Here is an 11,880-nt window from a genome sequence, read left to right on the forward strand (position 1 = left end):
TTAAAGCATTTCGTAAAACCCAACATGGTGCAGCCAAAACCCGTATTTGGGTTATTATACAAGAAGCCCGGCATAATGAATATTGTTTGATTGACAGAAATGAGGTCTAACTGAAGTGGAGGCTACTATTTTTTTATTTTTTTTAAGTGGAGGCTACTCTTGCCTGTGCGCCCCGAGACCCCCCGCCCCTTCCCCACTTCCTGATACATAAAGAAACGTGCTCACGTGGGCGCTTCACATTAAAGCGCGACGAAGGTCTCAACATTGACGTCGGTCTCCTTTTCTATCCTTTAAAATGAGCACTCTCGTGGAGGTCAGGAGGGAGAATTTGGCGGGCGAGAAACTCCCAATTTGTGGGCCAACATTTAAGCATGCAAACAAGCGGCGGGCGCTACTGTGCTGTGACGTCAGCAGGGCTGATAGCTCAGACCCAAGATGGCGGAGGTGAGCGGGTTGAGGAGCGGAGCTCACTTCGAGCCCAACTGCAAAAGCACACGAGCCGAGCAAGGTAAGCGGCCACTCTTTGTCCAAGGACGCGGTTACCTCGTGCGGGCTGACCGTGATCGAGAACGCGAGCGAGCGATCGGAAACGCGATCGGCGGCTCCTTCGGTTTTGTCTTTTGTCCCCTTAGCCCGCTCGCCTGTTAGCCGCGCGGTGTCCACGTTTGAGCTTGTGTCTCTACGACAAAAACACGCCGCTCGCTCTCGCGGACGAAAGTCAACCGCCACCGCGATCTGAAATATTCCCCCCGCAGAACTAAGCCTGGCCTCAAGTGAAAGTACTGTAATACGAGTCGGAGCCGGGCAGCCAAGCGTCTCGCGCGGGACACCTGTCCCCCTCCTCCCGCGTCTCTGCCACTTTCACCTGGACACTAACCAGGCGACCGGCTCGGTCCTCGGGCTCCAGCCCCGCGGAGAGCGGGGCTCCATAAACGCCGTTCACCGCTCTCCCCCCAGCAGTAGCGAAGGATTTGGTGATGAAAACAACACACGCACACGGTAAACCCCATCGTTCCACTATTAACCCGGATATTTTTACACGGCCTATTATTAGTACGCTCGCTGAGCATCCGTGTAAGAATGTTTTGCTGCTTGCTGCTCACTGTTGTGGACCAACAATCTGTACTGAGCCAAGGAGCATACAATTTTCATTGGGAAAATCTCACAACACACCACCAAGCATTTGTCACAAAAAGAGCTATACAGGTACATTTTCCTGCCATCTAAAGAAAGAGTATTTAATAGTTGTGACTGTCACTGTACATCGTTGACACAGACCGATGAACGTGGATGCATTGTTTTTGAAGTGCAAGTCATTTTTTGCCCCAATGAAGCAACTCTGGCTCATTTGCCGTGACACACCTAATGGTCTTTCACGCTGGTTGGGGAATCGCTGGACTACGCTATCTAACAATAGATTATTCGTATGTCGTTTTATTTTTGGCCCAACGGCTTTGTCGGGGTAGCTTTAAGTGCTTCCCATAGATTAGTGTGGTTTATTTGTTCGTGGCTTTTTCTCTCGGTTGCTTCAGACCACATGTCAAACTCAAAAGGCCGGGGAGACCGATCCGGCATCATGTTTATATGGCCCAAAAGCAAATCACACCTTCCTGTTTCTTCCTTAAATCCATACTGAAATTGTTAAGTGTACTGTTTAATTCAGGGGTGCCCAAGTCCGGTCTTCGAGAGCCCCTTTTCAAATCATCAGGATCGTTATCGGGCTTCTACAAAGCTTGTTGATGAGCTAAATATAATGTCTTTTGGTTGGCTGTGCAGTTAAAAAAAAAACATACACAGCCTATAAGTCCATTATGTTTAATACAACCCTGCTGCTCCTATTGTGCACTTTGTCCTCTCCATGTCAACAATTGGACATTTGCCCCGCTCACATCCAGAGAGGCCTGGGACAGGTTGACGTTTTGCTGGAGAGTTGGTCGTGTATTCATCCTAAAAGGGCTGATTCAGTTTTGGGGGAGAACGCTTTCACATTCACACAGCTCGCTTTCTCTGGTCCAAATCAGTTGATGAGCTTGCACACTAAATGCCGCTTCGGTTTGTTTTCAAAGCCGAGCGAGCCAAAATGGGTCATGGTCGATAACGCGCGTGACGTCGTTGTTATCTCTCCTTTGGTCAGCGGTGGGCATCGGGATGTAAACAGGAAGGTTCGTGTAAACCAGCGACGCCAAACCCCGAGCGACCACACGCTCATGACAGCAGTTGACATTCAAAACCGGGTGTATACTCATAGTACTTTATATGCTTAAAACAGGGTCGAGTGCAAAGTGGGATTAAATACGCGGAATGTTGGTATTTAACCGTGCACACAGGCACCTCTGTTTCCCAACTACTCATCTGTGAGTTTTCTCTATCAAAAGTCCCACTCAGAATAGGAAGGAAAAGCTAGTTAAAGAAAGCCTTGACGGGTTTTGTTTCAGACTGTCTGTCTTTGGTAGTCCAATTTTTTTTTTTTTTTATTGACACCCTGCATTTATTTTTAAAGCCTCTTTTACCTGTTGTACTCGAATTATCTGCCTTTGACGCAGATCCCGTCCAAGGTGAAACGTTCCTGCAGCTGCGTATGCTTTCGAGGGGCCGCGTGCAACGATTAATCAAATAACTCAAGTCATTTGACGACAAAAAAAAAAAAAAAAGGTTGAAGTCAAATTTGCCTCAAACGTTTTGCAGGGGTCATTTTTCTATACGTTGCTGCAGTTGCATGCACGGCCGCGTGTCGAAATAAGTTGACGTCATGGTGGCGAGCCAGGAGTAATTTGTCAGAAAAAAATAAAGACTCCCAAGTTTGGGAATGAGTGGCGTGCGGCGTAAGACTATGTTGGTCACGCTGCACAAAAACGCACGTCACTTGCCGCAACTTGTTTTTCACTTGTTTTTGATTGTATCATAAAATCGAAGAGCGACAGGGTAAACGGTGGGAAAATTCTTTGGCAAGCTTTAAGAAAGAAAAGGGAGCTTCAGTGGCACTTTTTTCTCTTGACGTTAGCGGCGATTAGTGCGTGTCACATTCGAAGTGAAGTAGCTTGTGCTCAGCAAGCCTTGGCACAGATCCTCGGTGTTGCAAGAGCGCTTTATGCAAGAAACTTTTGCCCCTTTTTTTTTTCTTTCCCACATGAGAGTACAAACGGCAGGGTGAGTGCGTCCTAACCCGTCGGTCATCGGTTGCTAGTTGGCTTCGGCCCCGTCACTTGTCTTTGAGGCGCGCAACTTGCCATATTCGGACCCCGCGGGAACAAGGAGCCGGTTGCGGGGATTAAGAAGCTCGCGTCGATGCTCTGCTCTCGCCCGGTATGGTTAAAGAAAACGAGGCGTGAGCGGAAAAAAAAAAACCTCGTCCTCATCCTGACGGGCTGACCTTTTTTAGTGTGCGCTCGCTTGGAAAAGCGGGCCAGTGAACATCTGCTCGGCAAACCATGAGGAGGAAGGTGCCTAATTTTAGTTTGCCCTCCCGAGATGGACGCGCACCAGCTAGCGTCATCAAGAATTGGCATAGCATAACACGGGGAGTTCAGGCTACCACTCTTCAATAATGAACAATTACAAGCGGGGAGATGGAAGCATTACGCATCGGGACGAGGTCTTACCGTGAAGGATTTCAATTATTCACAAAGTCGGGATGAGCGCTACTGCCCGCGGATGCGGTGAGTGGATGGGCCACTCCAACCTCATTTGTACGAGCGGCGTGCGGGAAGCACATTTAAACGGGTCATCATTTGAATCGTTTGACTGAGCGCTGCTGCAGGCCAGTCCATTCAGGAAAGGAGTGGCCCCTTGATTCAATTTCCACTAACTTTCCACGGGCCGGCATGTATTCTGACCATATTTTAAAAAAAAAATGGCATTTTGCTCGTTTATCCCGTCCCCCCCCAGTAGCGCTGACGAAAAATTGTGGCCTCCTCCAATGCGCGGCTATTTTTGAGCGTGACCTACATCCCTGCACCGTAGTGAAATAAAAGAGTGAAATGCTGTGAAATTTCCTCATACATGCTGTGTGGGCCAAATAGGGTAGAGAGAACCAACCTGTTTTTTTTGTTGTTTTTTTTTCTTTTTTCTGCCCCGCTGCAAAAGGCTCGAGCGGAGTCCAAGATGTCCCCGTCGTTCGACGCAGTCACAGGCCCGCTCCGGCCAGACCCGAGGACCTGGACGATGACTTGCTTCCGGGGAAGATGAACTCCGACCGGGCTACGGGAGCCGGCCTCGCCCCTTCGCCCGATGAAGGCGTCCGGGAGCTACAGGTTAGACGTCGCCGCGCGCCTGCTTGACCCTGCCGGCCGAGGATATGAAGATGTTGACGTCCGGCCTCGTCAGGACGAGGGGGACGAGAGGGCCCGGCCCGTGCAGATCCTGCGGGCCAACGAGGACGAGCACAGCTTTGAGCTGGACGCCGGCGCGCTGGAGAAGATCCTGCTGCAGGAGCACGTGCGGGACCTCGACGTGGTGGTGGTGTCTGTGGCCGGCGCCTTCCGCAAGGGCAAGTCCTTCCTGCTGGACTTCATGCTGCGCTACATGTACAATCAGGTGAGACGGACGCGGTGGCACTTTTGACTAAATGGCGACCTTGGTGACGCTTGTTGACGTGACTAACAGAATGACTGATGAATAACAGAAAAGGGATACGTTGCAAGCGTGGCAAGCAGGATCACCTCGCGGACTTTCATACCCACTGTAACGCGTGGTTTGGAATGCGAAATTCTCACCGCTACGGTACGCGGCGAACACGAGTCTACGCGTGGAACACGTTTTTCCGGATTTGTCACGGGAAGAGTTTTTACTCATTTGAAAATATGGCCTTGGGTGAATTTCTCCTATGAGTTCATCATGACAAGAACATATCGTTCCTATTCCAACAGTGTTTTTGTGGTTAGCAAAGCTGCCTCGCAGTTTGTCAACTTTGCAATATGAATCCCAATTCCTTGTTTTGACTAGTGGGCCTGCGTAGTACATGTTGTTAAAGCGGAAGTCAACACAAACATCTTTTTTTTCAAGAATATGTTCCCAGCAGGCCCACTGCAGGTTGAAACACTGCATTCTGATTAATTTTGCGTTTGTGGAATAAAAGTTAAGCAACAAAATGCACTCGTTTTTAGCCATCTGTGGGGGCGGCCATTTTGTCACTTCTGTCGACTGAAAATGACATCGCAACTGCTCACGACAACCAATCGCGACTCCGATTGAGAGAGCAGGTCAGCCACGCTTGGTCGTCGCGAGCAGTTGTGATGTCATTTTCAGTCGACAAGACAAAATGGCCGCCCCCGGAGATAGCTAACAACGGGTGGATTAACTCTTATTCCACAAACGCAAAATTAATCAGAATCCCGTGTTTCAATTAGTGGGCCTGCCGGGAACATATTCTTGAAAAAAATATGTTTGGGTTAACTTCAATTCAAAAAAAAAATTTTTTTTTAAATGTTTGAATTGACTTCCGTATTAACGCCTAAAGCGCCTGGCTCTGTAAAACTTAAGGTCGTTTTTGGAATCACCCTCGAAAAGCTCGCTTTCCCGGAAATTCCACTGCGTCTCCTCACCCGTCAGGAGGTTTCCCGGGTCAGGGTTGTTCACTTTTCTCCTCGCTTTGCCTCGATGCATCAACAGCAAAACAAGCAGTGGATCGGAGGCGACGACGACCCGCTGACTGGCTTCACCTGGAGAGGAGGCTGCGAGAGGGAGACCACGGGGATTCAAGTCTGGAGCGACGTCTTTGTGGTGGACAAGCCGGACGGCAGCCAGGTAGTCCCGTGCGAGAAGAGGACGTACGGTTCGTTTTTTTTTTTTTTTTTTTGGTTGTTTTTTTTTTTTTGATATGAGAGGATGATCGCGCTGCCGCTATTGAAGGTGGCCGTCCTCCTCGTGGACACGCAGGGAGCCTTCGACAGCCAGTCCACAATCAAGGACTGCGCCACCGTGTTTGCCCTCAGCACGATGACCAGCTCTGTGCAGGTTTGCTTTGTCCTAAAAAAAAACAAAACAAAAAAAAAAAACAACAACTTTGAAATCACGTTGTATTTCTCCTCAGGTGTACAATCTCTCGCAAAACATTCAGGAAGATGACCTGCAGCATCTTCAGGTTGGTGTGGTTTTCTTGCGATCTTCCCAAACGACAGTTTCCGTTTTCATTTGCCTTTTCCCTCTCATGCAGCTCTTCACCGAGTACGGGCGCCTCGCCTTGGAAGAGGTCTACTTGAAACCTTTTCAGGTGCTCACCACAAACGCAGTTTGGGCACACGCTCTCATTCATTAGACGACAAAGCGACCGTTTTCGAGACCTTTTACTTTCTTCACTAGTCCCTCGTGTTCCTTATCCGGGATTGGAGTTTCCCCTATGAGCACGACTACGGCCTGGAGGGAGGCAACGCTTTCTTGAAGAAGCGACTTCAGGTGAGACTCGCCCGTGTCATTAAAGAAACGCATACTGATGCTTGACACCTCAAACAAGAAGACACGAGAGAACCCACACGTAATGAGGAAAAACCAGCCGCTTGCTAGCTGGCTAACTAGCAGTCTGATGCAGTACCGAGAATGACCAGTGAGAGGCAGCGCAGACCAAAGTGTGGCAGTCCGCAAGGCATAAAAGAAGCTACGCTAACTGCTAGCACATTGTGCTTGCAAACACTTCTTCTCACACGTGTTCTACAAAGTCTTTTAACATTTACAATTCCTGCCCCCGACTGATCGGGGAGACGAGCAAGTCTTTGGCTGACTTTAGGGGGGGGGGGGCAAATGATGATGATGACGACGGGAGGCTCGGACGTGACGGCGTGCGCTCCCACAGGTGAAGCAGAACCAGCACGAGGAGCTTCAGAACGTCCGCAAACACATCCACTCGTGCTTCTCCAACATCGGCTGCTTCCTGCTGCCTCACCCGGGCCTCAAGGTGTCCACCAACCCTTACTTTGATGGGCGACTAAGAGGTAAAGTCGGCGAAATGGGCGTCACGGTGCGCGCCAGGACGACCATTTGGGCCGTCTGTGCCTTGCAGACATCGACGGGGACTTTAAGCGGGAGCTGTCGCGGCTGGTGCCTCTGCTCCTGGCCCCCGAACGACTGGTGGTGAAGGAGATCGGCGGCAACAAAGTCACGTGTCGAGATCTGGTGGAGTACTTCAAGGTGGCTCTTTTACACAGAGACCCCCCCCCCCCCCCCCCCCCCGCACGATCCAGCTTCATTGCTAATATGAACTCTGCCATCCTTTAGGCGTACATAAAAATCTATCAAGGTGAAGAGCTGCCTCACCCAAAGTCCATGTTGCAGGTTTGCTGTGCATTTTTTTGAACTCTCACCTGCTACGCTGCCCCCATAAAGATTACCAATCTCCATTTTTGGGGGGTTTATTTGTTTACCGTTTCCCAGGCGACAGCGGAAGCCAACAACCTGACTGCCGTAGCAGGAGCCAAAGACATGTACAGCAAGAACATGGAGCAGGTCAGCAGCATGTTCGCCGCGGCAGCGGGATTGACTGCAAATGAAAGCTTGACCCACTTAAAAAGAGTGTTACGATTGGCAGCCATTGTGATTGTCAGGACAGGCGCGAGCAATGCATGACATCATGTGAAATGGCTTTTCCACTCACTGGCCAGCCGTCAAAATTGTCGTTGAAAAATGTGCTTCAAGAGTGAGCAGCCGGAGGCTCCCTTTCGTTTTAGGGGTTCACTACGGCAGCTTCACAAAATTCTACCAAACAAGTGTGGCGTAAAATTATGCCAATAAATTGTGCATCGGATTACAATAGTCATGTAAACAAATCTCTGGCTTTATCACTTCAACTTTTTTTTTTTTGTTTCATGACACTATGAAGCATTTTATTTATTTTTTTTTTAATTGAATAAATTGCTCAAGGTTGTGGACTCACCCTCCATTGGTGTGGGATTTCAGGTGTGCGGCGGCGACAAGCCGTACATCGCCCCCGCCGACCTGGAGCGCTGCCACGATGAATTCCGCGAGCACTCGGTGCGCTACTTCCGCTCGGTGAAAAAGATGGGCGGCGACGAGTTCTGCCAGCGCTACCAGAGCCAGCTGGAGGCCGAGCTGGACGAGGCCTTCGGCAACTTCTGCAAGCACAACGACGGCAAGAACATCTTCTACGCGGCGCGCACGCCCGCCACGCTCTTCGCCGTCATGTTCGCCGCCTACGTGGTGTCGGGCGTGACGGGCTTCGTGGGCCTGAGCACGCTGGCGGCCCTGGCCAACCTGCTGATGGGCCTGGCGCTCTTGTCGCTCTGCACCTGGGCGTACGTCAAGTACTCTGGCGAGTTCCGCGAGGTGGGGACCATGATCGACCTGGTGGCCGAGACGCTGTGGGAACAGGTCAGTTTATTTGCACGTGCGACGTCGCCCGGCATTTTGCCTTTTTCCTCGATATCCCGTCATGCTCGCGCAAAAGAGCGTTTGCATCGATTTCTGTATTCCAGCCGCTGAGTGTTGTAGGGCGTACGCTAACGTAGCGTGTTGCTCTGGACAGATATTCACGATAACCGTCACGGTGTACGAAAAGGGGGGGGGGGGAAGGAACGCCTAAAAAGATTCCCCCGTGGGCACGTGTGCTTGCAATGTATGAAATAATTCCTGTAATCGCTCCAGCCAACGTCCCTCCTCTTCCTCATTCCGTCTATTTTTTTTTTTTTTTTTTTTCTTCCTTTCACTTCCTGACGCCAGTTGCCTCCATTTTCCTCTTTTCATTCCTGGTCGTCCTTTTGGATCTTTCTTGTGGTTCCGGTGGGTAACTGCTGCTCCTCTTCCTCCCCGCTGTGCTCCCTCAGGTGTTTTCCAAACTTTGCGAGCGCGTGACAAGGGGCGTGGCGTGGCCCGCCGCTCTTCTGGCGTCGGGGGCGCCGGCGGCGCTCTCACCCCCCAACAACAACTACCGCCAAAGGAAGCGCCGCTAAGACCTCACGTTGTCGCATCCACACTTTTAGCCGTTTGTTCACGTTGGATTCTGTGTCCACGCCCACGACAGGATCTCACGGTTGCTATCGGCCTTCTTCTTACAGTGTCTTGTGTTTTTGGAGACCTTATCAGTTGGATTCAGTTTTATGCTTTGGACCTGTTTTGATGTTGTGCATGCTCAAGGACACTTTTATTTATTTATTTTTTTCCTTTTCCTTCTCTCGAATTTTACATTTGATCTTTTTTTTCCTGTTTCCTAAACCCCATGTCCTAATTTACTGATAGATTAAAAAAAAAAAAACACCAACTAAAATGTAGGTACAACTTTATCTGTAAAAATGGTGTATCCAATATTTTTAAGTACAACATTTAGGTAAAATTGTATTTAAATGTTTTTTTAAAAATGGCACAGGTAGGTACTGGTATATGTTTAAAAACTAAATAATTAGAAGAAATTTAAAAATATGTTAATTTTTTTACATTTTTTAAAATAACATTAAAAAATACACTGTGAAGTTTTTTTTTTAATTGTATCTAAATATCTTAAAAAGTACATTATGTTGGTTAAAAAAAAAGTTCTGTCATTAAATAGAATAGAACTAAGAAATTCCCCAAAACGTCAATATTTAAATATTCTATGTAATGAAAAAAAAATCTTAACATAATTTATAAAATATGTAATTTTTTACAAATATATATTTTGCAAGTAAAAATATACTCCAGGTACTTGTTTTAAATGCTTTTAAAAAGCTTATTCTATGCGAATACATTAAAAATAATACTGTCTTTTATATGTAGGTACAAAGATGGAAAAAAAATCAAGTATAAAACTGAAACTGAAATATTAAATTATTCGTGGGGACGTTTTCTTTGATGTAAATCCTTTTTTTCTTTATGATTGTGTTTGTGGCCACATCGTCTCACTATTTGTCCTCAAGTGTTGCTCACTTGTGTGCGCTTTGCTCGTGTTGCAGGTTCTCAAGCCGCTCAGTGAACATTACATGGAAGACAACGTGCGGCAGACAGTGGTCAACTCGCTCAAAGCCAGCCTGACCGAACCCGGCGGCGGTGGCGGCGGCGGCGGCGGCTCCTCCTCGGCGGCATCCTTCTCCTCCTCTTCTTCACAGCAGCAGCAAAACGCCAAGTTAAAGACGCACTGATGCACTTCCCCTCATCATCATCATCATCATCACTCTTCCTCATGTGCTTAGAACTGTGACGAGTAGATCAACACCAAAGCTTGCAGTGGCCTTTTGCCAAAAAAAAACAACTCTTTTTTTTCTTCATCATCCTCGACAATGGACGCAAACGCGTTGCCTTGAAAGCACAACTATTCCCAACGAGGTCTTCAGGAAACAAAATGGAGGGCAAATGCAAAGCGTTAAGAAGCTGCTGACTTGACACGCCATACGTTGAGACGCGTTTGTAACCTCGTGGTATTGTCATCAATAGAAACTGTAAGGGCCAGCCAGCCATTGCTTGGAGTTCAGAGCCAAACGCCAATTAAGTGGTTTGTCGTCCTATTCTGCATGGCGCGCAGATGAGCTAGCTAAGGTAGCTGTAGAAGCGTTTTCAACTCTGCTGCCTTTGGCGACGTCGCATTCGTACAACAAACTTTGACTTTTCCATGTTGACACTTAATTTGCTCCCTGACTGACATTTTGACACAATAGACAATTAAAAGTGACATTAAGCAAGTTTAAGACTTTAGCTGGCTCGTAGAGGCTAAAAAAAAGCCTTCCCCTAAATTGTACATAGGCCCCCAATACTTTAATTTACTTTCTGTCTTATTTCCTCTTTACGTCTCACTTGTTTTACTAATTCATAGAAACTTACTTTGCTCCCTGTCTGACATTTTGACGAAAAAAGTAACTGAGCTAGTTTAAGGCTTTAGCTGATTTAGCTTTGCTTCTTAATTTAATTCCTCGTACAGTACTTAACGTCTATCACATATTTTGCAATAGAAAAAAACGACAATTGACGAGAGTTTAATGCTTTAGCTTAGTGGGCTAATAAGGCTTAAATTGCTTTTTTTTGGGGGGGGGGGGGGAGAACACAAGTTTAAGGTTTTAGGCCAAACAGTTTCGCGATTTAAAAATATGCTACAACCACAAATGTGTAAAAACTATTGCAAACCATAAATTATCATAATTAGCACCCATATTAGTGCTAATTAGCCTGCACGCCTGATTATACGGTTTAACTTTAAAGCTGTAGCAGGCAGGCTAAAAGACTTGTCTCGCAGACTTGTATTTTTTTTCCATAGGGACTTAATTTGGCATTGACATAAAAATCAAATTCAGTTAAGATTGGGCAAGTTTAAAGTTTTGGCAGGTTGTTAGCATAGCTTGCAGATTAAAATGTTTACCTTGCTACTTTTGTTTGTGCTAATCGAAGCTAATTAGTCACTAACCCCCCCCATCCCACCCGCTGCTCGCTCTTATTGGACAAAACCACAGGTTATAATTTCTTTATTTAATTTTCATCAACAACTGTTCGGAGTAGTGTTAAAACTGACTCAAAATGTGACTTCTGCCCTTTAACGGTCGCACTCCTTCGATTCTCAGGAGCCAATAAGCTAGTAGCAGCCTCTTTCAATCACCTCAAGCGCCAGTTTTATGTTACACATTGAGCCTGCATGTTAGATATTTAAATAAACTTTGAATACGTTTTATAGCGAATCAAGTTTGTTTTTGTTTGGGTTAATTTACCTGTCCGTTGTTGTCGTCGTCGTGTTGCTGCTGTAGAAGTGTAAGCAGGTGTTTAGACGAGAACGCCAGAAAATGTGATTAACTGAATGAGGCGGAAGTGTGATGCCTGTCCACCTTTTTAAAAAAACATTGGTAATTTATTTTTGAATAAAGTGTTTACCTTGACAAACCATAAGACCCATTTTCGCCTTTGGTCCTTTTTTTTTTTTCTTCAATGGCGGTCCGTGACTTTGTTTAGCTGCGGTACCACAAATGATCGTGTGAGGGAACCAAA

The 11,880-nt window shown here is 47.2% G+C and overlaps 2 protein-coding genes across 3 annotated transcripts in view; one reads left to right on the forward strand and one right to left on the reverse strand.

The window, feature by feature from the left end:
* LOC147140192 (uncharacterized) overlaps nucleotides 1-1,023 on the reverse strand; it is a 40,950-nt gene extending 39,927 nt beyond the window's left edge. The window contains exon 1 of the mRNA XM_086045454.1: nucleotides 878-1,023. The gene's annotated coding sequence lies outside the window, so the exon portion shown is untranslated. The remainder of the gene's footprint in view (nucleotides 1-877) is intronic.
* LOC147140193 (atlastin-2-like) lies at nucleotides 263-11,781 on the forward strand. 2 transcript variants are annotated; one of them, XR_015088704.1, is made up of 15 exons: nucleotides 263-508; nucleotides 4,084-4,250; nucleotides 4,324-4,533; nucleotides 5,608-5,742; nucleotides 5,848-5,952; nucleotides 6,029-6,079; nucleotides 6,152-6,208; nucleotides 6,298-6,390; nucleotides 6,785-6,923; nucleotides 6,992-7,119; nucleotides 7,207-7,263; nucleotides 7,363-7,434; nucleotides 7,885-8,316; nucleotides 8,769-8,974; nucleotides 9,870-10,016. XR_015088704.1 is itself a non-coding variant. In XM_086045440.1 (14 exons), exons 1-14 carry the CDS (start codon nucleotides 436-438, stop codon nucleotides 10,053-10,055), a joined length of 1,905 nt encoding a protein of 634 aa, XP_085901566.1. In that variant the 5' UTR covers nucleotides 270-435; the 3' UTR covers nucleotides 10,056-11,781. The 2 variants fall into 2 exon arrangements, 1 of the variants encoding a protein (XP_085901566.1); XM_086045440.1 differs by lacking the exon at nucleotides 8,769-8,974 and having other exon boundaries at nucleotides 270-508; nucleotides 9,870-11,781.
* Nucleotides 11,782-11,880: the final 99 nt, after the last annotated feature.

This window comes from Filicampus tigris, chromosome 11, assembly GCF_054856515.1.
Source record: "Filicampus tigris isolate MCC_2025a chromosome 11, RoL_Ftig_1.0, whole genome shotgun sequence".
NCBI classification, from domain to species: Eukaryota; Metazoa; Chordata; class Actinopteri; order Syngnathiformes; family Syngnathidae; genus Filicampus; species Filicampus tigris.

What these genes read in the sequence shown, in the direction of transcription:
- LOC147140193 (XM_086045440.1), top strand. Translation starts at nt 436, where the DNA reads ATGGCGGAGGTGAGCGGGTTGAGGAGCGGAGCTCACTTCGAGCCCAAC. An exon ending in AAGGCGTCCGGGAGCTACAG is followed by an intron (nt 4,251 to 4,323) that starts GTTAGACGTCGC and finishes CGGCCTCGTCAG; the next exon opens with GACGAGGGGGACGAGAGGGC. An exon ending in CGATGACCAGCTCTGTGCAG is followed by an intron (nt 5,953 to 6,028) that starts GTTTGCTTTGTC and finishes ATTTCTCCTCAG; the next exon opens with GTGTACAATCTCTCGCAAAA.